This window comes from Varanus komodoensis, unplaced genomic scaffold (assembly GCF_004798865.1).
Source record: "Varanus komodoensis strain SLA01 unplaced genomic scaffold, ASM479886v1 scaffold21, whole genome shotgun sequence".
NCBI lineage: Eukaryota > Metazoa > Chordata > Lepidosauria > Squamata > Varanidae > Varanus > Varanus komodoensis.
In genome coordinates this window covers 5,856,024-5,881,483 of record NW_025335589.1, presented here as the reverse complement: position 1 = coordinate 5,881,483, position 25,460 = coordinate 5,856,024, and the positions used below count along the sequence as shown (strand labels likewise).

Sequence of the window (25,460 nt, the reverse complement as noted above, 5' to 3'; positions counted from 1 at the left end):
TAAGGTACCATCTGGTGCAGCATTCTGTTCTGACACCGGCCGCAAGCTCGACTTGAGGGCAACAAGTTGTTCCTGTTCAGGTTGTCCAGCGACTGCTATCCATAGGCTTACCACCAATAATACTGGAAGTAGAATATAGCCATAAGGACTAGTGGCCAGTGATAGCCTCGCCCTTCACAAATGTGTCCAATCCCTCTTTAAAGCTGTCACATTAGTGACCATCACTAAATCTTATGGAAAGTAATACAAGGGTTTATTCATTGTATTAAGAAGTACTTGCATTTCATCTGTCCTGAATCTCCCACCAATTAGTTTCATGAGATGACCATGGATTCTAGTATTATGGGAGGGGAGAAAAATATCTCCCTGTCAACTTTCTCCACACCATGCATAATTCCATACACCTTTATCATGTCTCCCCTTACTTGCCCTTTTCAAAGCTAAACCTTCTCAGCTGTTGTAACTCTTTCTCATTTGGGAGTTGATTCAGCTCCTTGATCATCATAGTTGGTCTTTTCTGTATGCATTTTTTTCCATTCTACAAAAACATTTTCTAGGTGCAGTGACCAGAATTCTACACAGTATTCTAAATACAGTCACATGATAGATTTGTATAAGGACAGTATGATGTTGTCAATTTTATCTTCAGTTCCTTTCCTAGTTAGGCACAACATGGAACTGGGCAGGAGCTGCACACTGAGGCAACACTTCCATGGAACTGTTCATCACAACCCCAAGATCTCTTTCTTGGTCTGTCTTTACCAGCTCAGATCCTATCAGTTTATACTTGCAATCAGGACTGTGCACCACTTTACACCTGCTTACACAGAACTGCATTGGCCATTTGAATATGCATTCTCCCAGTTTGGAGGCATCCTCACAGTCCCTTTTTGTATTAACTACCCTCAATAATTGATATCACTGGCAAACTTGGTCCCTTCATTGCTCACTCCTCACTCCAGAATGCTTAAAAGTCTCCATCAGTGCAGGTGATGTAGCATGGGAGGGAAGAAGGGAAATCTGTGACCTGCAGGGAAGCTGGTGGGATGAATGAGAACTTCTTGCAGGCCATGGCCAACCCTATTATGAATACAGAACTTCTATGAGAGAAAGAAAAGTGGCTACACTATGGGGAATGGGGAATGAATAAAAATCCACACTTAAACCTCAGATTATTTGTGCATCTTCTAGCCTAGTATTGAGGGTGACTATTTCTTAGCTTGACCTACCTCACAGGTTTGCTGTGAAGATAAACTAGGGGTGTATGTGTCAGGATTTATGCTAGAAGGTGAGGTATAAAGGTAATACAGAAATTTTATCTACTCTCACAGGTTGGTGTTATCCCAGATGTCAGGCAGAGCTGCTTGTATGATCCGTTCCCTGATCTGTTGAACTGAAGACCCCAGAGGCTGAACCTGCAGCCTTCTGTCTGCAGTACATGGGTGTCACCACCGAGCTGCAGTACATCACAGCAAAGGTGAGTTTCAATGAATTACCATGGGGTCAGTGGCACTTAGGATAATTGTATAAGCAATCCTCCACACAGGAGGAGGAGGACTGTTGAGCTCAGTGGGACTTAAGGCACGCTTAGGCTTGTGCTCTGTTCTACTGCTTTTAATAATGGGACTTGCAGCTGTGCACAAGGGAATCTCAGCAAGTTCAGATACCGTCCTCTCTGCTGCACGGTAGTGTGGAAATCCTGCACAGCCCACATATTCCCACCTTTATGCAGCTATTGAAACTACAGGAAGACTTTCCTGCACTGCAAGAAGTGTTCCTGGCAGGACTGGCCCTGCCTTTTGACAGAGTGAGATGGTATTTATGTTGGAGGGAGAGCTCTAAGCCTCATGGCTTGTCCTGCTCTGCCTAAGCTAACATGCTGCTCCAGGTGTGGCAGATGCCGCTGCCCCACTGTCAGTTTTGAAGACAGATTCAACTACCAGTCCAGCTGTTTTTTTTGTGTAGGGAATAGGAGGGGGGCATCTGGCCCTTTGCCTTGGGCAGCAGGATGTGTCAGGCTAGCCTTGCTGTCCAGGATGCAGACCAGCAGGGACTGCTGCATTCAGCAGGTCTAGTCTTGGAGCCAAATGTCAAAGTAGGGTTTGTCTGCCTTGTCAAAGAGACAAAGCAGACAAAGCATCCCCTGAAGCTGTTGGCTGCAGGCAAGAATGCCAGCAAATAGAAGCTAGTGGGGAATGGTTTTTTCTGCCAGCTCTTGCTTGGGTGAAAAGGGTAAACCTTTCCTCACTGGCTGTCATTCTACTATAGGTCCTGTGCATCTATTTTTTTAAGCTATCAGCATAACAGCACCCACAGATAGGTTCCCTGTGATCATTTATACAGTGTAATGTGTAGCTGGACCCTAAGTGGCAAGTAAGCAGGAAGGACCTGTTGCTGAGCAAGGGTTTGCCTGGGCCCAGCTAAAGTGAGGATGAAACATGTGAGGGTTACCAGGGTTTCTGATCACTCTGTTAGTGTGCTCGGTTCTGGGCTGAGTAGGGTGGCCACTTACAGATCACAAAACAAGGGCAAAAGATGCTTATGCTTATTTTATATGTGTAGATGAAAATGTAAAACTCATGATTGTAATTTGAAAAGAAATATAGTGGATCGCATCATAGTGGTGAAAACAGAGGACTATTGTCTGTAAAAGAGGACATATGGCTGTGCTGTGCTCACAAATGTCACTCTCCATGCACTTTAGTGTGGTTATATTCATTATCTGGCATATACCAACAAGTAGACGTAGGCTTTTTAAAGGTGGGCTGAAATTCTGAATGCTGCTGTATGCTGTGGGTGGAACAGAGGAGCTTGAACTTAAGCAGCACTGTATAAATAGTACAGGCAGAATCCATCTATACATCAGCCTTGTCACTCATCCTGAATGCCTTTGAAACCAAATTCATTCTTCCCCTTCAAGTTAGTTCTTCTGTAAACAACTTCTACAGGTACTTATTGGATGGGGATAGCAGACACTTAGAAGAATTAAAAGGAAGATACATAGATTAAAAAGTAGCTTTTTATTGTCAGTATATAAACAAGCAGACAATGCATGATAAGTTGCAGGAGAAATACAAATATGTAATATATTAAGCTACATTAACAATATGTAGATTTTACTGTGTAGCATCGAAAAACAAGATTTTGGACATGGCACTCTCTTCTTGGTTCAAACATATTTCTCCTGTGTTTTAGCTTATAACATTATGGTGCCTAAATATAGTAGTAGCGTAATGATAAGCTAGGCATCAAAGCAGATTTCTATAAATGTGTGTAATCTGAAATTAGTACTCAAGCTGTATGTATTAAATAATAAAAATGCCATTAAACAAACCTCTTAACAAATGCAATCCTGAAATCTATCTGATTGCATGAGAGAATTGCAGGCTCAGTTTCTGCCACTGCTTGTTAGTTTATTGAGAAGTGAGAAAGAATACCTTCACTTGTTTAGTCCACCCCTATCTAAACTAATCCATCCTTGAGGTCATATTTTATTTAATTTGTATACTGCCCAATGGCCAAAGCTCTCCACATGGCAATGTGTATCCTCTTGCATTTGTATAGTTTTTAAAGTTGGAATAGCTATTCTTTGCTCCTCTTTATATTATATTATACAAGGAAATCTAAAGAGAAATTCCCCAGAAAATTGAAAGCCTGGTGAAACGTGAGTATTTGCAGGAACATCACGCTTGCTGCCTCTCTTGGTTTCATTAAAATTCCCCACACATTCTAGTATATGAGCTACTTACATGACAAGGGAGCGGCCATTTTCGACATAATAAAGAAACAACAAATGACAGTATTTTATATCTCACCTTGAGGTGAAGAACTGAACTGTGCCTGCCAGTGTAGCAGGTGGAATTGAGAACCCTTTCCCCTCTGGAGTAACATGTCAGCGGTGGCTGCGTGCTGGCCATGGCAGAGGCAAAAACATGTGGGGCCAGCACGTTTTCTAGTGTTTTCCGTTTCATTTTTCTCCTCTCCACACCACCACACAGGTATGCCAGCATTTACCATTGCTTTTGAGTTCTGAATTGAAATCCACGTGAAAATAAATGGAGAGTTGCCAGTGGTCTGCTTCTGTGCTATAGATACCAGCTGTGCATGGAATTGAAAAGGATTGTTTGTCATGCATCTGCATGATCGCTTCACTATGAGGTCTGGTAAGGGGGTGGAATGAATCCCTCTGTATTATCCAACATAGGAATAGCCCACTGTTATGAAATAAGCTGACTTTATCCAATCCGGCACCAGCATAAGTAGCTGAACCACGAAACCCTGGTGCACTTGGTATCTGCATTCTGTGTGATCCATACTGCATGGTCTGGCAGCCCCAGCAATTACAGATGCTGCAGTTGATTCCTGACTGATTAACAGTCAGGAATACATAAAAAATGGAAGTGGCGATGCTAATAGTGAGATGACTTCTGTCCCTAATGTGGCAAGTCATTCCAGTTTGGGCGTCTCTATTTCCATTGATTCCTCTGGCATCTAACTGCTTCGATGGTACAGCTTCAATCCTTAAGACTGTTGTCTCATCCATACTTACCGAGGAGTAAACCCCAATGAACACAGTGAGATTTAGTTCTTAGAAAACATGTGCTGGTAAGTCAGTAATATGGATTTTGCATTTTGTAATCTGAATATTAATCTATCAAGCTTTAGAGAGCAGAATTGTCACCTGATCCATGCAGTGCCCTTAACATAGATCACAAACTGAAGTCTGTTTAAGTTCAGAGACCTAATATCATTTGCAGATAGAGCCTCATGCTACTGTAGGCCAGTGGATACACCCAAATATCTGGTCATTCTAAAGGTCCATTAATGGTTATTTAATGATGTCATTTTTTTCATCAGAGGAAGATGAAAGTTGTTCTTATTTGCAGTACTAAAATGTGATATACATTATTGCAATCTATCCAATTTAGACAAAGTGTTCAGCACTTTTTGTACTTGAGAACAATCATTTTTCAAAATATACATTTTTGTAGAATCAAGGACAAGATTTCATAATTTCATAAGAATTGCAGCCCAGGGAAGGCAGATGAAAGAAAAATTGAACTCAGTACAAAAGACTGATATTCTTTTTGAGCCTATTAACTGTCTGCTGTACCAGCCTCAGTTTTTATCCAGTGGAAATGGTTCATTGTAAGCTTCAGTTTTAGGAACTTGTCTCTTGAGTTTAATTACCAATTACCAATGACATCCTCAAAGAATTATTTTTTTAAAATATAGTATGTAATTTCTATACGCCATCAACAGTGCAATTCTATATAGAGTTACTCACACTCTGGAATAAGTCCCACTGAATTCAGTGCAGTGGGCATAGGATTGCAATTTAAACCTCTTTTTAAACATATGTTCAACGGGATATAAAAGAGAAACAAAGATTACCCATCAATAATTGGCATGCTATTCATGAAAATGCAGTTAAGATTTTCAGTGACTTTACAGAGAATAGTTCATTTCCACTGAGGAATTCCCTTGCTAAATGATGCACAGTGACTGGTTGGTTGGGACAGGGGACTCTTCCATGTTATGGAATACATCTTTAGTCATTCACAGTTTTCCATATTACTCAAATTCAGTATTTTAATTGCTCAGGTTGGATAATATTGACTACTATTGCAGTTCATTATCCTGAAACACATTGTTTGTTAGACTGACAAAGCAACTAAATATGCTTTAAGGTACCTATTTTTAAGCTCAATCACTAACATATTCTGATTTCAGTTATTATGTATTGTGGTGGTCATAGTGAATCAACACATGTGGTGTTTAATATATTTACTCACTTCAGGACTTCTTCCAACAGAACGATGCCTTAGGCTCTCATTGCTACAATACACTCTGCATTATTGAAATTGCTCGAAAAAAATAAAGTCTGAAATATTTGCTTGAAACAAATGCACTTGCTGAATCCTTTCCCCACTGCTCCTTAGAAGTGCATGGAAATACCAGCTATTTGAAACATCCAAATGTGGCCTGTAAATGTTGCTGTAACTTTATTCTTATTCCGGCAGAGCTAGAACCAGTGTAATGTGTAATAAAATGCCACAATTTGATGGATTTAGACAGCTGTCTCATTCTCTAGAAGTTCACATTTTGTTAATGTCACCCCCATGTTGAATAAGAGAAGATTAGATGCTAAGGTCAATGTACAAAAATGGTTGCCAGGACATTTTTTTTTAATTGTAAAACTTTTTGTGATGTGATTCAGGAAAAAGACTATGGGGAGAAAGCAATGGAGACAAAGGGCTGCTATTAACCTACAGATGCAGGCTACTGCAGGGTTCATTGCGAGATTTGTCACACTGCTTAGCCAATGACGTGCTAGTATGACTGGAAGAGACCACCCTTTTCTAGGGTAAGAGGGTAATTTGGTCTCCATGCTCATTTAATCCTGAACCTTCTCTGAATAGAGTGTCAGTTGGATCTACATTGTGCAAAATTATGCATGCACTTTTTAATGCAGACCATTGTTCACTAAGCACTCGACCAAGATTTCTCAACCCATTTCCATTTGTCAGGAGGTCACTTGAAGCCCAAGAGTACTCAGAGGTGGCTGGCAAGTGTAGGCCCTCTTTCCCTCCGCTGTCTCTTAAATGGAGATGCTTGGACAAGCACAGGCTACCTCTCACAGTCACTCACAAATTACAGCTGTATGAGAATTTATGAAATTGTTTGATTTCATGCAGTGATGGAAGAATTCACTTTACAGGCATTCCCTTGCCTTCAGAGGCCATGTTCAAGTGGTCTGGGAATGTTTGGTTAAAGTGTCAGGCTACATTGCTTAAAACATTGCACACTGTTGGTATAGGAACAGGTGTTGGATGAACTGTGGGACGAAGGGCACACTTGCTCTTCCCTTCTCTCTGTGTGGGAAGACTTCTCTGTAAAAACAATAGCACAAAGAGAAATTGATACATACAGAAAATACGAACACACAGACCAGGTCACAAGTATTGCAGGAATAAACATTTTAAATTCTGAGGATGATCCTATAAGTTCAAATATTAATTCATACTTTAACAATTCTGAATACATCATGTACACCAAATTTATTGATACATTTACAAAAAGGAAACAGTATTCTGTTAACTCTCCAAGAAACATTTACATTTTAAACCATATTTGGCAATAGTCATAATTTTAATGATTTGTACAAGTATCCTCTTACACAGGCATGGCTTTAGCTAAACTGAGCTCTTGTCCAGTGACGTTCCATTCAGTGTGCGTTCTGTAATAAGATTCTAGTAATATATAAATGGGCCAGTCCTGATATAGTGGAAAGAACTATATCAACATTTACAGTGACTGGTTGGTTGGTGCTGCCTCTCCGTTGACACAAGGATACATTTCTACATTAAGGTCCACAACACATTAGAGAATGTGCTTGCTCTTTCACGCTCCGTGTTTCCAATTAAGTTGGAGAGAAATGTAACTTTAGTATTTTACAGGACATGGCAAAGCTGTTCATCTAGGTGATGTCTATATTATAAAAAAATAAAATAAAATAATATAAATATGTAACACAAACCCAGTGCCCATTGTTAAATAAGATATCCAATAAAAAGCAGACTTTTTAGATTGACTGGTTTTAAAATATGCAGATATAATTTAATTATTAAGAACTTGAAACAGTCAGGAAATTAAGCTGCGACAGCCAGATTTTTGCATCTATTTCAGGTAAAGTAGTTAAGTGCATAACATTCTGTTACATTGATAGGTGTAGATTACAATCTTACAATGAATTACCTATATAAGAATTCATTAAGGAGTTCTGAAATGTTGTCCTAGAGTGGGAAGGTGGATTCATATGGCCATGTTTTTCACATGGTAATATTAATTTTCATTTGATGGTTTGGTCATTTTAAGCTTCCAGTAGGTGATAGATTTTGCTAAAATAGCCTTTTTAATCCCATTCAGGGAATAGCTTTTAATGGGAGAAAAAATGGCCATGAGTTTCTTACACCTGAACTGGGTGGCAAATGATCTCTGAATCCACTTGCCTTTCATTGCCCTTAACATACTTGAAATTAAGTTTGAATAATGTCCAACAGTTTCAAAACTCCTTTTTGATTGCTATAGTTAAAAATAGTTATAGACATAAAATTGGTGGGACACCAAAGAATTCATAGTGACCATTGAAAAATTCTTTGTGGCAGACAGTGGAATTTCTGTGTAAACTGCTTCACATGTGAAAATATAACTTTAATATTCTACTAGTTATGCAACCAGATGTTTGTGCGTGAATTGTACATTTCTGTTTCTCTGAAAATGTAAAAAATAAACCCCATAGAATCACTGGAATTTCAAAGCAGGAATACAGTCTTTAAAAAAAAGAAGAGAAGAAAAGTTTCAAAAATAAATGCCCATTGAAAATGTAGTATCCAAAGAGTCCCAGTAACTATACAATGTAGCTGGTTAGATCCAGCAAGTAGGATGTCATGTCTATGAGCTGATCAAGAATACCTGCCCTTGTCACTCTTCGGATGTTTCTGTCCACTTGTTCACATTGAAGACCAAGGTATCCTTTTTTACACAAGCATTTATTGGGTCGTATGCACACCCCCCCATGTCGACAGGCTGGATCACATTTTGCTGTAAAAATAAATATTCCAATTAAGCATGTTCTTGGGAATTAAAAGCAAAGTCGACGAACAACTTGTACAAAATCGAAACCACTTCTCTATCATAATGGGCATTTACCTTTTTCTTAAGAGCCACCTTTTTATATATTGCAGAATGGAAAGTAGCCCTTACAAACAAAATATAAAAGAAATGTATTGTTTGTTACTCTGATATAGGGAGTTTTTTTTTAAACTCATTATATTTAATGCTGTATTTGCTCTGCATCTGTGTTGTAAAAGAGAAGGATATTTTGCTTGTAGATAAAGATTTCTTGAGCTTCAAGGAATTCTAGCTATCCTTATCAGTTCATTGTTAAAACAAGATTTTGGGAATATTGAAATTTATGAAAAATGAAAATTATACATTTTATCTTAAAAGATATTGTGACTAATGTACAGGTGGCACTGAGATGGCCTACAGATTATTTTGGTATTGGTACTTCTTCTGCCCATGCTGTTCTAACTCCCTAAGATTCAGTCCCAAAGTGAAGCACTCTAAACTGGTATGGTGGTGTCTCTTTCAAATACAGTGGTAGGTGTATTTGAACCCTTAGTCACTTCTGTACCTTCTTATTATAGTGGGACAGGTGCTTTCCAAGGATGCCACTGCTGCCACTTCTTGGCTTTTCCTACCACAACCATTCTCCTTGGTAGCTGGGACCCCAAAGGCTGAGCCCCTGCTCTTCCACACTGCAGCCTGCATGGAAAGAACCAGCCGGCTACCTGCCCCTTGAACGATGCAACAAGGCTCAGAGAAGGGAAAAACGGGATGTGCCAGGGGTGGGAAGAGGAGGATGTGGGGGCCAAGGACTTAGGCTGATCCCTATCAGTGCCTCAGCCTCCTTCCCTCCCTCTCCCTGGTGCTTTATGTAGATGGCTAGCTAGATAAAATGCAGGGCACAAGGTGTAGCAGCAGTGGAGACTGTGCTGGTGTGCCTCACACTTGCCATTAGATGCTTATATACCTCTTGAGTTTGAAGGCTTACATGCATCTGCCATGGAGTGATTGGCTTGCACCCTAAGTCAGGAATAGGCAAATGGTAGCTTTCCAGATGTTCTGGATCTTAATGTCCAGAAGCCCCTGGTGCCAATTGACAGAAATGTTGGAGCTGAAGTCTAAAACATTTGGAGATCTAAATTCTGATGGCGGTGATCACTGGGTGACTCCCACTTCCACAGTCCCAATACAGATTATATAAGAAACAGACAGAATTCTTTCTGTAATATTTATCAAACATACACAGGACAAAAACAACAGCAAATTCTGAATTCACAATTAGGGCTGTATGTCCTAGTTTTGTCTTTACAGTGTTTCTACTTTCACCCATTCATTATTTATTTTTAGAAGCTTCAATAACTGGAGTATTTAAAATATAGAGCTATTTAAACAATTGTCAAAAATTGCAAGAGACTTGCCATTTTCATCAATTCCCATGAACTGAGTACTAACCAATTCTGCAGAACTCGCCTTCCCAGCCTTGATTACAGCAACATTTTCCTGTGGGAGTGCAGTGCCCATTTCGACAATGCCTTGAGCATTCAGATGTCAATATCTGGGCAGGAAGAGCTGTTCTTTTGCATTCTTCTGGGACTAAGGGCCTGTAGGAAAAATATACAGCCAACATGCATATTTAAAAGTCAGGGTCAAAGATAAATTGTTTACACATAGGCTGAATTCATTTTTTTCCTCCAGAAGAAAGCTGTTGCAAATGGCCCATGCAGCAAAAAGTGTTTTTATGAAGTGTGAGAAATGGTATCTTACAGAAATTTTAAACGTTTTTGTGATGATGAAATTCACTGCTTTGAACCATATGCTGTCCAGGAATCCTCATAGCCATAGCCAGCAACAGTGTTTTCAAGAAATCCTTGAGATGTCCTCTTACCAATACAACAGTGCAGTATTTAGAGAACTCTTATGCCAACTTGAACATTTTCCTATCATGGTAAGAATGGGCCTTCACAACTAAAATCCTATGCTTCTAGGAGTAAATTACACTGTATTGAGTAGGAGTTACTTCTGAGTCACTCAGTCTCACCTAACCTATCCTACCTCCCATGGTTGTTGTAAGTATAGAGAGGAAAAGGACCATAGTTTGCTTGCAAGAGGAATAAAGGCAAGATATAAATGTATGTATGTATTTATTTATTTGGAGTGTTTGTATGTCGCCCCATTCGCATAAGCCTCAGAGCGGCTTCCAACAAATAAATACCAATGTACAAAAATATACAGAATTGGAAACATCCCGGAGTTAGATAAAAGCAATAAACAATTTAACAATCAATTAAAATAACGTTTAAATAAAAAGGTCTTGGCCTGGCGCCGAAAAGCAAATAATGACGGCGCCAGGCGGACCTCTCTGGGGAGCGCATTCCACAGATGGGGCGCCACCACAGAGAAGGCCCTCCTCCGGGTACTCGCCCACCTAATTTCCTTCATGGAGGGTTCCCGGAGAAGGGCCTCTGCCGCCGATCTTAGAGGGTGAGAGGGCAAATATGGACGGAGGTGCTCCTTCAGGTACTTATTCATTATAAATTAATCTATAGGATAGTACTGTCAGCATGCTAATGAATAAGCCTTCTTTAAATCCTTCTTTAACTGTCAATTCAAACACTCCAGTACCAGCCATTATAGCTGGTAATAGTGCTGCTGAAATCTAACAGGCATGTTCCTAACATGTTTGGCAACAAAATGCCATCTGTCCCCAAAGCCAATAATGGTGAGGATTGCTATAAACACATGTATTGAGAATTTATATCAGCAATCTTACACACTGACAATATACACATTCACGTGGAAATAGGCATATTTAGGAGATGCCACAAGGAACAGACTGCCTTGTTGGTGGGCAGGATGGTGCTTTTTATACCTGGCTCCTTGGGAAAGACAAGATTGGGCTGGAGATGTGTGTGCAATGTGTTTTATGCATGTTCTGCAAAGCACTGAATGGAGCTTTTGGTCTTACTGTAGTATAACCCAGTCCATGAAGCATCAACTGCTTACCTATTTGAAATGTTCTATAGTTATATTAGTCTATGAATTCCAGAAATACAGTTTGCGATCCTTTGGGTCAAGTTCAGCTGCTCTGGGGCATTTGCTTTATGACAAGTGAACATGGAATCATAAGCAAGCCAGGTATGGTCTAAACTGATGTGATGGTACCTCTCCAGTGTTCCATGGTAGTATAGCATACTGACTTATCCTGAGTCAGACCCTTGGTCCAGCTAACCCAGTACTGCCAACTCTGACTGGCAGCAGCAGCGTTCCAAGCAGGTTTCTTTTATAGCCATATTGGGAGATGCCAGAGATTGAATCTGGGACCTTCTGAATGCAAAGCAGGTGCTAACTCTACCCCTGAACCACAATTTTGGTCACTGTGAACAGTGAGCATAGCCCTGTGCAGGGTTTCATTTAGTCTCACGTGGAACTCTTAGGTGTTGAATGCTTCCTCTGCTTGTGCACTTTCCTTGGAGAGCACCTTCCCCTGTTTCTTTCCTTTTGGCTGAGTTCCAAACCCTAAAGCAAGGCTTACTGGGAGAAGTGCAGCTAGGCGGGAAAGTGAAGTGTGGGAGAAACAAGGGGACTGGTTTCCAACTTGCCCCTTCTGTGTATGAAACTGATGCCAACCCCTCCAGTTTATCAGAATGGCCCACATTTTGGCACACATCTAGCTGGGCCCTTTTCTCTGTTCTTCAGAATATCCACCTCCCCAAACGCTAAGAGAGACAGGCAAACATGCTGTTTATATCATCATGTACTATCTGGAGTGCCAGCTACAGTTCTCTGCTCATCCGTGAGTCAAGTAGGCTTGCTGCATAAGTGTCTATTTCAGGGACTAGTTGCATGTTACACATGAACACATTTACAGCATTCTGGGACCCTTTAAAAAGAAGCAGGCAAAACACTTAGTTCTTCAGAAGAGAATCTGATGAGGAGAAGCAGTGGGGGAGGGGTAATTTGGTTACCCCTTTTCCGTGTCATCTTGTCCCCAAGTGGCTTTGCAGAATGCAAAATGCATGTTTATGTGCGGCTACTGCAATACTGCAGGGCTGGTCAGCATAGCCAATGGTTAGGGCTGATGGGAGTTACAGTCCAACTACCTCTGGTGGGTCAAAAATTGCTCAACCCTGCAGTAGAGATGGTAGGCAAGGAAATGCCCCCCCCCCCCGCCCCAACACTTCTCTCTAGAAGCTGCTTTGCTTAGGAACAAACCTATTTCAGAAAAAAGATTTTAGTGTTAGCATGTAAAATGTAAGTAATTACTTGGGTATATCTCCTGTACCTCTTTGCTTCTTGCCAATATTGGGGATGGGCTGTGATCAACAAGTGACCAAGGTACCTGGCCCTCAGTTTAACTGCATTTTATATGCTGTTGTGTAACACCCCACAGTTGCCTGGGAATAGTGTGTGAAAGATAACTAAATCAATAAAGATGAACAGCCTAGAGATATACTCCTATTTCCTTCTTACTATCCAGATGCCTGTTTAATTCTGATGTTGCATCCTATCAAAGATCCACAAGGTCAAGGAAGCCTCAAGCCGGCAAGAAGCTGACTTTCCTTCCAAAGGCATCAGGTGCTCCTTTTCTTCATAAAAGTTACTATGATATCCTAGAACAGAACCCAGACTGGTAAAAAGTGTTGCAGGATGGCTATTCTATTTGGATTACAGTGAGTGGCCACATAATGGAAAAGAACAGTTGATTTGAGCACTCAGAAATTCTTTGTTTCTGGAATGGATACAAAGGGCTCTGCATCTCTGCCATTCGATTATCAGTAGTATAGAGAGCTACCTATTATATAAAGATGAAATTGCTTGTGATGGGCATCTTCAGCATTGACTGGATCAGAGTAGCTATCATGCACAGTCATCCTGAAGGATATATGCATAGTACATATCCACAGTAAATATTGTAGGCAATGCAACATGTAATCTCACTCTGTCCATCTCATAAATTAGTTACTGGTTGATCCAGTTACTATACTTTGCAAGTAGTGGTCTCAGAAATGATCCCATAGCAATGCGGGTTGGTTGTCCATCCTTAGCTTCAGAATTCTCCTTTGTAAGTAGAAGCCAAGTTGAATAGTGTGGCCTCAGTTGTCTGTTGGATTTAAGCATTTTTGGGAATCCTCTCCGGTTTCCTGTAACAGCCCAGTTCCCCATCCTGTGGCCTTCATCCCATGCTTACTGACTCTCATATTTCTTAACCTGCTCACATTACTGGGGACAGAAGATGCTATCTCACTGGTGTCCAGGTGCTTGTGCCCTGGAGTGGATTCACCCTGTTCTGTAGCTTTTTTCTGCATTTCAAGAGCTTTGGGATGATGGTGTAGTCTCTTGAGAGAGCATGCCCTTCTTTTGCTATGAATGCAGCTTGCTTAGACAATGCTAGCACTAATTGCATTCCACTTTACAAGCTGTTCCACCCTCTTTCTATTACTGTTAATAAACTGAGGCCACAAATTGGGTCACATGGGCTTTATTATTTATTTCCCACTTCTTCATACAATGAACTCGATGTGGCTTATAAAATTTTCATCCTGCTCTCAATCTTGTCCCTACAACAACAACTCTGTTTGGTAGGCCTGACAGTCTGATAGTTGGCTCCATGGCTGGGCAGGAACTAGAACCCAGATCTCCCGAGTCCCAGTCCCTTGCTCTTTACTACTATACCACACCGGCTCTCCAGTTTCTCTGCAATGGGTCACGCCAGGAAAGGCTGAGAAGCTAAAGTAGTATTTAGCCATGCTTTACTTTCTTTCTTTGCCTTTAGGGCTGAACTACACATTATCTGGATACAGATAATCTGATAGCCCACACTCAAGGGTGGAGGGTGGATTATCACTGAACCATGGGTTATTGTTGAAATGTGGTTTATCATATTGTCTGAACCCTGACAAGATAACATTTCATGTTGTCATGATTACCAACTCATAGTTCACAATTCAACAACAAACTATGCATTCTTTTCATAGGTTTTTACTGGGCAATTATACTGCCATATTCATGACACATGACATTTAATGGGGGAAAGATCCAGATAGCATCGTCTTCCACTTCTAACCCCCTTTGTTTTCCCATTCCTTTTCTTACCAGAAACAACAACAACACCCAGTATCTGGTCAGTGCTTTTGACTGCTTGTGATAGGTGCCTTCATCTGGAGGCACCCATTGGCCCCAGTAAGACACAATGCTTTTTGCCATTCAGGACACCCAGACATGACAGGGGAGGAAAGGGATGAACCTTCTTTCTCTTAATGCTATGATTTCAATCCAAAGCACCCCCCCACCCACCCACCCACCCTTCTGTGATTGGTTCCAGGTTTTTAAAAGCCTGATGCAACATCAGTCAGCACTTTTCAAATCGCGTGCTTTCCTAAAAGGAAGAGTTTTGAGGAAAATGAGCAGGTAGCAAAAGGGTTAAACACCCCCATTGCATTTGCCAATTTTACTCTGCAAGTGGCACTTTCCCTCATGCTGGGCTGGGAGAGCTCTTCAAAATGGTTTCTGATGGATTCTCAGTCAGAAGGAAATTGTATGATGATGAAATAGGCTCCTGCATTTTTTTAAAAAGATGGGTATAGTTGTTTCTTGCTTTTGGTGAATATTATGAACCTGGGTAGTACCAAGGTGATTTTTTTAAAATCAATTTTTTAAAAATCTTACACGCACACGCACAAATTCAAAGGCTCACATTCAAAATTATACAATCCCTGATTAGACTGAACCTTATAAAACAGCATCTCATTCCTCTGACACATCAGGAATCCCACATAAGCTGATAAGCTGTGGCAGGAGAAGGCTGAATACAGAAAATAATAATTAAAACCCCTTTCCACCATCAAAGTCTAGTAATACAAACATTTTCCAGTTCATTTCTCCTTTGACCAAATCACCAACTGAATATATTATATTATGATAAGCAACTACTTTTCTCTGAATAAATGCAGCACCCCTTCAGCTATGATTTTTTCAATACATTTGCTTTAGCACTGGGAGGCATGCCAAGTGCTCATTACTTGATTTACTGCAAGGGGAATGATATGGGTAGGAAGAAAAAGAACCTTCCCTGCTTTCAGATTTTTTAAACTCAGCAGCATATCAAATTTATTCTTATATGGTATACTTGCTCATGACCTCTAGTCTTTCAGAAATTCTGTCATATTTGAAAACTAGTCCCCAGTGGAGCCTGTACCAGTGTTAATAGCTGTGAGGTCAATGCAACTGCTAAACAGTTTGTATTACTGTCAGGGTGGTCATGCAAACAGCACCTGCTCCGCGAGGCCTTGGCAGCTGGGTCAACAGGCACGGTGGGAATTTATCAATTTAGGGGGCCACTTGCATAGCACTTTGACGGATGAATCGGGAAAAAGCTGGCTTACGGGGCTAAAGCTGCTCAATTATGTATTACATTCTTTATAACAGCGGAAAAGTTGGCCTCTTGCACACACTAGAAAACAGAGAGCAAAATATAAACGGAATGGGTACTTTTCCCTTATAAAGTGAAGTACACAGGGAGTTCTTTAATTGACAATGTTAGGAAGAGGGCAGTAAAGGGGGGGAATGGAAATGTACTGAGTATGGATTAGAGAATGTTTTTAGAAGCCCCTCCTCCATAATTGTTGTTACAAAGTTAAACTCTGAGTTTATGAATTGAAGGCATTCTAATGTGGAAAAGCTCACCACATATAGACAGGCATATGAGCTAATTAATTATCATTTTAAAAGCTAAATGGTGCATGTTGAAGCATTCATTCTGCACCTCTACAACTGCAAATGACTTGGAGGATTAGGTACAGCTAGAATTCAAGGAGATCACGTGGTCCACTTGAGTGGATTCCCCAAATTGCCGACAATTTTTTTATTATGTAGCTCCACCGTAGTATTTAAAAGTCACCAGCTATTCGTGGAGAAGTACCTATATACTGCACATTTCACTGAATCATCAGGGTCAGAAATCATCTTGTGGAACCACCATCCTCCAGAAGGCTTTACTGAAGGAGAAGACTGCTGAAAGATTTAATTTTCCCCTCTTCCTTCCCAATTGCTTTTTCCTTGTGTGTTATATCTTTTTAAATGGCAAGTAGAGACTGTCCTGCCTTCCTGATTATATGTCAGCTACCCTTAAAGCCTTCTTGCCTGAGGAGTGGGATAAATGACTCTAAATATTATAAACAATAAAAAAGTAGTTCACGAAGCCATGCTGACTGCAATTTTAAAACATTATTCCCCATTACTCGTAATTCATTTCTTTTAAGGTATCTGCACCAAAACAAAAACAATGAAAGACATTCTTTACGTTATAGGTGAACAGTATGGTAAACCATTCCGAAAGCTTAAGAAAACCAAAAGTCAGCATTGATGCTCATTTGCACAGACTGGGTAAACTACACGAGGGGTTCTTATCGCATTCCTCAAACATTTTGTCCGGTCTGGTTGGAATGAGAGAGCTTTCTGCACTAGCAGCACTACTCAGCATTTCTTTTCATCTGATGTTTACTACACATTGCCCCTCTGCTAGTGCTTACATTTCTCACCTATGTACATGCTCCTGACTCTTGGCTTTGTGTACTTCAAGGTTTTTACGGGCTTCTCTTTGCTAGTTTAATAATCTCCTGTATTTTCAAGTGTAGGTAGAACAATTCAACATTCAAATATAAATCCCATCCAAAAGGGAAGAAGAAACCTTTAAATATTTTATGGTACTGTGAAAGAAATTGGTAGAAATAAGAAAGAAATAAACTGGATTATAATCCACCCAATAATCTAAGAAATTATCTAAATTTTATTTAGAAATAATTTAAGCATAATCTATAACCTAAATATGTAAGAATTGCTTTAAAATTACCATGAAAATATTGCTTTAAAAACATTCAAAACAGGAAAAATTGTTCTTATAACAAAATAAGATGGGAATGAATGGACAAATAAGACCAAATTAAACCTGAACTGGAAATGAGGCACAATAATTATGGAGTGTATTTGCAGTTTTGTAGCATCAGTGTTTTTGTGTTTATATCTAGCCTTTTGTTCATCTTGCAAGGAATCCAAGTTGGTGGTCATGGTCCTCCTTCTCTTCATGTTATCTCATAATGACACTGTGAGGCAGATTGGACTGAGCATCAGTGACTGGCCCAAAGTCACCCACTGAACTTCATGGCTGAGCGGGAACTAGAACCTGGATCTCTCAAGTCCCAGTCCAACACTATAACCACTTCACCACACTGGCTGTTTTTATCTGGGTAGAATTTGTTAAAGGCTTCAATCCTATGCACAGTTTCCAGGGAGTAAACCCCATTGCACTCAGTGGAAAACAATGCTGTTGATTTTGGAAGACGCTCCTGCTGGCTGCCATTTTGTTTTGCCAGTGTCCTAAATGCTGAGTCATTCCAGGAAAACAGACTTACAAACAATGTTTTTGCCCTTCCTGTGCTAATTCACCAAAATGGCATTTTCAAGCCTCTTTTCTCCCAGTATAGCACTGTTGCAGCTCCTCTGGAAGGAAAATGGAGAAGTAGAACTGATGCAGGGGATGGTTTCAGCTTTCCTTCCCACCTTTTCAATGTTCTGATGTGTCTTTCTCCTTCTGCTTTATTCAGGGGCAAATGCTAGCATTTCTAATGAAACACATAATTTATGGAATTCACTGCCACAAGATGTACTGCCAGTAGCTTAATTAAATTTGTAATATGGTTATGCTTTGCATTTATTTCATTTAAGCCACCCACCCTGGAAGCTATGAGGTATGCTGAAGGGTGGTTTAATTAAGCTGCAGATGCCTTTAAAAGAGGACTAGCAGCATTCATGGGGATGGATCTATCAATAGCAGCTACATGTTATCTATGGATTTAGAAGTCCCCTTCAGACGTAATGATCACTTGTTCAGGCAACATGTCAGTGGGGAGCAGGACTGCACTGACCAGCCCAGCCTCCACATCATACACATGCATATGCCTGTAGAAGGAAGGGCTATACATAAGATGGCTCTGTTGCTGCAGAAAAAGGGTGCAGAACCTCCCTTTAGGCTGAGGACCGAATCTGCACCACAGTCCAGCTTGCACTACCTCATAGAGTTCCTCCATAGGTGTGGCCTAAGGCTGTAAACTCTTGCAGGAAAACCTTAGAGGCACCTCTGCAGTTGTCTCTAACATAATTGGAGATAATTGTGGCAATTTCCCTACTGGCACATGCCAACAACAGATGCTCTGATATAATCTCTGATCTCAGCTTGGAGATAGGAACATTGCCTTGACCTGACTTGACCATGTCAGGGAGAGCAACCACTCTTCCCCATAGGAGTGAGTCCTAACATTCAGGCCACTGTGCATCCCCTCTACTGTCTCTGATCTCAGGACAAAGACTGGAGAGAGGAGGAAGGTTTCAGGGTGGCCTGGGCTTTTGCCACACTGGGAAGAGACACGGTTTTGTACTCTTTCCAAAAGAAAGAAAGAAAAGAAGAATGGTGATGTCCCCTCCCCACCAACATGACATCAGGGATTGGGGTCATTCCCCAAAACTCATTTGGTCCACAGAATGCAGGGTAGTGGGCGATCTGTCCTCATACCTAAATGGTCAAGCACACCTGCCTACAAAAGTAAGCATAGAATAATAGAATTGGAAAGAGCAATTTAAGCCAAATCCAAAACCCCAGCTTTGTGCAGGATTTCTGTTTTAAAGGGCTCCTGACAGATAGCCACCCAGTTTCTACTGGAATGCCTCCAGCACCTGAAAGCCCTCCACCTGGCTACACATTTGTTCTATTATCTGGATTGATATGACCATTAGGAAGCTTTTTTTTAATGTTCAAGCAACCCCGCCTTTCTATAACATGTGCCTTTTATTTCATGCCCTGCAGTCTGATTTCTGGAAATATCTGCTTGCTAGTATGGGAAACAGTATGCCGACCTGTGATCTGATACAGCAGGACTTCTCATATATTTGTATGTGTTTGGCCTATCACACATCATTAGCCTCTTAGCCTGAAAGCTCACTGTTAAAAATGAAGCTGTTCTGTATCCAGGTGACAACTCCTGGATGATTACTGCTGTGAAAGAAGAAAGTGGGCAGGTATAAAAGGGAACAGGGTTCTGCCAAAAATGTTTTACCTACTTTAGGAATTTCAGAGAAGTATTCAAATCATCTGCATCACTTGCTGCTGTAACAGGCTCCATGCAGCTGGTAATCCCTATGCAATGACCTCTAGGCACACTGGGCCACTCGTGTGCAGCATGGCTAATATAGCACAGAGTCTGGGCATGAGGCTAGTGAAATGTGACCGTTAAATTAAAAGCTCAAAGAAGAGTTATCACGAGCATAAAAGGCATGGGGGTCTTGGGCAGGCTGGAAGCCCACTGACCTCTCCGCACATGAGGATCGCCAACCGTCTGAACAGGGCCTGTCCTTAAATCTTAACAAACAGGGACTGTAGGATGGGCTTATTTTACTGGACAGATTCCAACAACAGCTCCAGAAAGTTTAAGGCATGGATGGAGCATTTCAGTTCTGGGGTCCTAATCTGGTCTTCTGCAGGCTACTCTCCTTTCCCCTGTCAACTAAACATTTGGTGTTTTTCCAGGTTTTGTACAGTTGTTTTTTGTTTTGCTAAAGTTTGAAAGATGTTTTTCTAACAGGCCGAAACACCTCTGCTAAGGCCTAGCTATTTGCACAAAACTGTTAAGCTACAGTATTTTGGGCCTGTACGCTATGGACTTGCCACTCTCTTTTGTCTTTGGCCCACCCAGCACCCTCGGGTGGCACTGACTTGCACTTTCTGAGAGGTTCCCCAAACCTGAATTTGGCGTTGCAGCCAAAGGAGGTTCCCACCCCATATTTTAGGGTAAGGATATACTCTAATTAAGTAATCTAGAAATTCAATTATATTTCTAATACATTCCAGATGTCTAAACAGAAATACTTTATGTATTTCAGGGGTACGAGAAAGTGTTTTAACCTAGCGCAATAACCCTGTTCAACACACAACTGAAAGAACTGTGCTCCACATAAATCTTCATGGGCTCCCACTGTGGGCCTGTGTCAAACAAGGGTAGATCCACCACCCTGCCTCTGACTCACAAATAATGGAAGTGCATTCAAAGTAATGAAGGAATCCTGTACAGTTCAGCAGAACGCATCCATTGGCATGTCTCCTCCTGTATGAAGCGTTGCAACTGAATGAGGGAACAGTGCTAAAGTGATGCTGCATAGACTGCCATGTGGCACTGGTTGTACGAGTGTCAATTACTTTTCTGACACATGTTTTTAATTGAGCCTAATCACTGGAAAGCTGCATCAAGGCTGCAATTCAATGGATCTTTGGACATAAAAAGTCCTACAATTCCCAGCATTCCTCAGCCAGTCATGCTGATTAGGGAATGCTGGGAGCTGTAGGACATTTTTCTGCCTAAATATGCATAAGATTGTGTCCTAAAAGTGTTAAAAGTGCTGTCAATGTATTCTTGCACACATGCCAAAACATCAGAAATAGAAACCATATGAAATCCTGTAGTACTCTTTAATAACTATCTTACAACCTTTCCATTTTTATCTGTCTAATTTCAAATTTATTCCTTGGTACACAATCTCATTAGCACAATGTATTCCCCACCCCCTTGTCTTATTCCAGCCAGATATATTACCCTCTGCCACACATTAAATAGCTAACCAGGAACTCTGCATTGGGAGGTCTGGCCTTTCAGGTATGTCATTTGGAGACCACCCTAATCGCTGAAGCAACAGGAGCAGAAAGCCAAGGTCAAACAAAGCAACCCTCCTTGTAATTAGATACTAATAGTGGATTAAAGGTGTAAAATCCACCTAAATCCACACACCAACAGACTAAACAATCCAAATGAATTCAGCCTATTTGTTTTGCAAAAATACGTTCCCCTAGAAATCATAAATAAAACAAATATAATACACATGATTGACTGCACTAACATCTGCTTCCTAATTAATAACATTACATTTCAGTAGCAGATCCATGACAAAGCATTAAAGTTCTTCTGTAACACATGCCATTCATGTTTGTTGTTAGGTGGTTCAGAATTCTGAAATATGTATGTCCCCCCTTCTGCCACGAATGAATCCTCTGTTATCAACCTCCCTACATTAGTCCTTGAATATCTCAACATCTTATACTGCCAATTATTCATTGCATACCCCACTGCTCAATCGCTATAGTATCATCTCCCCTGCCCAATAAATAAAGCTTTTTGATGAATGACAGCTAGGCAAGGTACTGAGCACTGAAGCCGAAGTCTGTGGACATGGTCATGCTGGGATATGATGTCAGCCATTTGAAATAATCGAGGAGTAGCCTTGATTAAGGATTCTAGAATGGAAGACTGCCTCATGTGATCATTTTGGTTTTAGTCATTGCAATGCTATGATTTTCTGGAGTTAAGGCACAGTGCAGGCCATTAAAGCCTTCATGGCTTTCAGCCAACCTGAGAGTCCTGTTCTGGTGCTATGCCCAAGCAGGTAAACATATGGAAACATGATGCTGCGCATACTGGTCCTGACGCACAGTGTCCCTAGCTTCACCCTCCCTGTTTCTGACTTTGCCAGTTGGAGCAGCAGCATCTGAAGCCATGCTCTACTTGTGTTCGCTTGAGCATGAACAGAACTCTCCACACAGTGGGGTACCCTGCTTTATCAGGGTGTAAAATGCTACCACTTTATCAGGTTGTAGCATAGTGGGTTCTGCTTCTGCTCAGGCAAACACAAATAACAGGCCCATCCAGACCTCACCATTCAACAGGGCAGGTAAAGGACTGAGGAAGCAGAACTCATGTGGGAGTTAGAGCCAATGTGCACAACCCAGTCCTTTACATGTGTTTACATATCCTGCTCAGGCATAATTGCCTTAACATCCCTGTGGTTTCTTTCCAGATGGGTTCCCAAGATTTCCTCTGTCATTATAATCTGTACTCCCCATTCCCACAAAAACAACAAAGTGCAGGATACATATTGGATAGTACCTTTAAGAAAGCAGCAGTTTGGACTGCCTCCATGTTCATTCCAATCAGGAACACATCCCACCCACAGCCAGTTCAGTGAAAGGCAAATTGGGAGCTGTTCCTCCCCTTGGCTGTGCAATTCTTGGGGAAGGGTGGGAATTCTCTGAGCTCCTCGGTGTTGTTGGGGATGGACAGTATTTCTGCCAGTGTTTCATTCCTTGGCAGTGTTCAGTTGCAATCCTGCTAGATTTTTATGCTAACTAAGGCCACAATCTTACAGGCTCTTACTCAGGAGTAAGATCCATTGAATTTAGTGAAGATCACTTCTGAGTTGACATGCCTAGAATTATACTGTAAGATACTAATTAGAAAGCTAACCCCATAAGCCACTGCACCAAGACCTCCCCTCCAAATTAAATCTGAATCTAGCAAAGAATCTCCTTTTCATTTTTTTCTTTACATAAGGTTTTTTTTTGGGGGGAGCAAATCTGGACTGGGAAGCTAGCATGGGAGGTAGAGTGCATCAATGCACTTACATTGGTCCCTTTGCACCTAAAAGATTTTAAAAATACAAACGTCAGTAGCTGCTAGATATGGATTTAGTCATGTATTTTCTAGCCCTAAGTGTTAACTTTTTTCAACTCTAAGACACTGAGGCATAAAATGAAACTGCAGAAATCTTCACATATTTTTTCATATTCAGTTATTAATGTAAAAGAGCCTGTCCTTCATTCTCATGCTATTACAGATACCAAACTAGAATTTGAATCTATGATAGTCAAAAGAAAGAAGAGTTACATGTTAACTAAAAGTGTTTACTTAGAAAGAAGTCCCACTAATTGTAATAAAATATATTTTCAAATTAGCTACCTAGTTTACTCTCTCTTCTGACAAAACTGAGATTGAAATTGAAACCCAATAAAGGCGATTCTGGAAAACATTCTTACCTCTTGGGATCAACAATTTTATAGAGCTTTCCATTGTGAGACTGTGTCATGCTTTTACTGCTTGCTAAGATGTAAACCTCACCTGTTAAGAAAACACAATAAACTTACTCTGGGATTCTAAGGATTTACACTGGGATTCTCATTCTAACAGTTTCTATCTAATTAGTAAAGTGTTTCATTTTGGAGTTCTTTTTGTGCAGCACAGATACTGCAGGAATTGTCTCATATTTACAACCGAACTGCTTTGTATTCCCATTATAAAAATAGCAAACAGAAGCTAACAAAGATCAACAGCTAAGAGAGTCCAGCAGATTTATGGCCAAGCAGAGATTTGAACCAGAAGTCTCCAGTCAAAGTCAAAAGATTCCTTCTGATTATATGTCTTGTTCTTGAGTCTCAGTACCATTCTTGGCAAAGAACTAGAATAGGGCTGATCCTTGTTATGTTCTTTGTGAGCCAATGCAGTTTCATTGTTTTGTGGAGAAATATGAGGAAAAAAGCAACAGATTTAAATTTCTCCCAAACCTGCACAGTGGTCCTGATCCAGACTGGAGACTGTACATCTACACAAATAAATGAAAGATTAGCTGCATACTAACATGGTCTACAGTTCAACCCTTAGACTCAGCACTTATCCATGTATGTGGATACGTTTGTTCTAAAACATCTAGCACAGAATAGGTAGGCATTAAAACTATGATTGTCTGTATCTTCACGACAGTTCAGGTAACACTGTGAACAGGGACTAAATGTTGGCAGGGTGATACTTGGGAATAATGTTCAAAGCAATTGTTCTTCTACAATGTGCTATACCCAAGATACAGCTGCAGAGATAGCCTGACCACATTATAGCTTCCCATTTAATAGTCAAATTCTGCACATGAAGTTGTTTTTGAAGACTGCTTGGATACTACAGCTAGTACAAAATACAGCTAGTAGTTCACAATCCAGGACTGGTTGTTGGGATCATACTTTGCCCATGCTTATATAGCATCATTAGCTATTGATCTGTTGTAGAGGATGGTTCAAAGCATCAGTGTTGCCTTATTGTTAGTGTTTCCACACAGATTAGGCCAAAGGTACCTGAAGGAAACTAGCCCTATTCATGCATTCTGAACCTGAATAGGGAAAATATGGAGAACACAGAGGTGTGTTCCAGTCCTACCTGTCCCCACTGTAACAGGTGGGGTTTTCCATGTAAGCTCAAGTGAATTCATGTGCTTCTCTTCAAACTGTCACTATCCATGAGTTGAGGGCAACAAATGCAGTAAAGGAGATGTGTAGAGTGGGAATGCACCTCCTAATCCTCAGGTGTCTGCCCTGTTCAGGATCAGAGCATTTTAACAGGGCTATTCTTGCTTCCTATTTTGAAGGGCTTTCTTGTTTGCCCCTGCCATTCCAAATGAGGCTGGCAGAGTGCTTCCAGTCAATGGTTGTCCCATTACCCTGTTTTACTCACATAATGGGGGTCCACACATAAATAACTTTCCGTTATGATGTCCTGTGTTTTTCCACAGCTTCTTCCATACTTTTCTTTGTTGCAGAAAATCATTTAACAAAACAATCCTATGGCCACTAGAAAGCATCCAGACAGGCATAGGAGTCTTTGGATTCCCAGATATGAGTTTGGAAAATTGCTGTGACCTTGTAGCTGGGGATTGGTGCTCAGCTACCTTTCTCCTCTGTCTCAGCCAGCACAGAAAGAACCTTCTGGCTGCTTTGTCAAGTTTATAAAAAAGATCTCAGAGAGGAATTTTAGAGGGTGCTCTGGAGTCAGGGAGGGGAGGTGGCTGGATGCACCAACAGATCCTGGCAGGGTCTCAGCCTCCTTCCCTCCTGCTCCTTAAGTGCTGCACTTCAACAGTCATCTATTTCTAGGGTGGGAAGAGCATGTGGTGATCTATGCCTCCAAGTGCCTCCTGCT

General features: G+C 40.9%; 2 protein-coding genes across 3 annotated transcripts in view; one reads left to right on the top strand and one right to left on the bottom strand.

The window, feature by feature from the left end:
* Nucleotides 1-25,460, top strand: part of ANAPC10 (anaphase promoting complex subunit 10) — a 127,670-nt gene that overhangs the window by 72,292 nt on the left and 29,918 nt on the right. Inside the window, exons 7-8 of one of the 2 annotated variants that reach the window (XR_006414818.1) lie at nt 1,332-1,477; nt 13,109-13,128. The gene's annotated coding sequence lies outside the window, so the exon portion shown is untranslated. Of the gene's footprint in view, nt 1-1,331; nt 1,478-13,108; nt 13,129-25,460 lie in introns of those variants that run through there. The other variant, XR_006414817.1, reaches the window with a different exon arrangement.
* The window catches only part of LOC123023831 (hedgehog interacting protein), a 90,242-nt gene continuing 73,191 nt past the window's right edge, over nt 8,410-25,460 (bottom strand). Inside the window, exons 11-13 of the mRNA XM_044430880.1 lie at nt 23,537-23,618; nt 10,084-10,232; nt 8,410-8,604 (exon numbers count right to left, since the gene is read on the bottom strand). Coding sequence (XP_044286815.1) covers nt 8,411-8,604; nt 10,084-10,232; nt 23,537-23,618 — 425 coding nt within the window. The 3' untranslated portion in view covers nt 8,410. The remainder of the gene's footprint in view (nt 8,605-10,083; nt 10,233-23,536; nt 23,619-25,460) is intronic.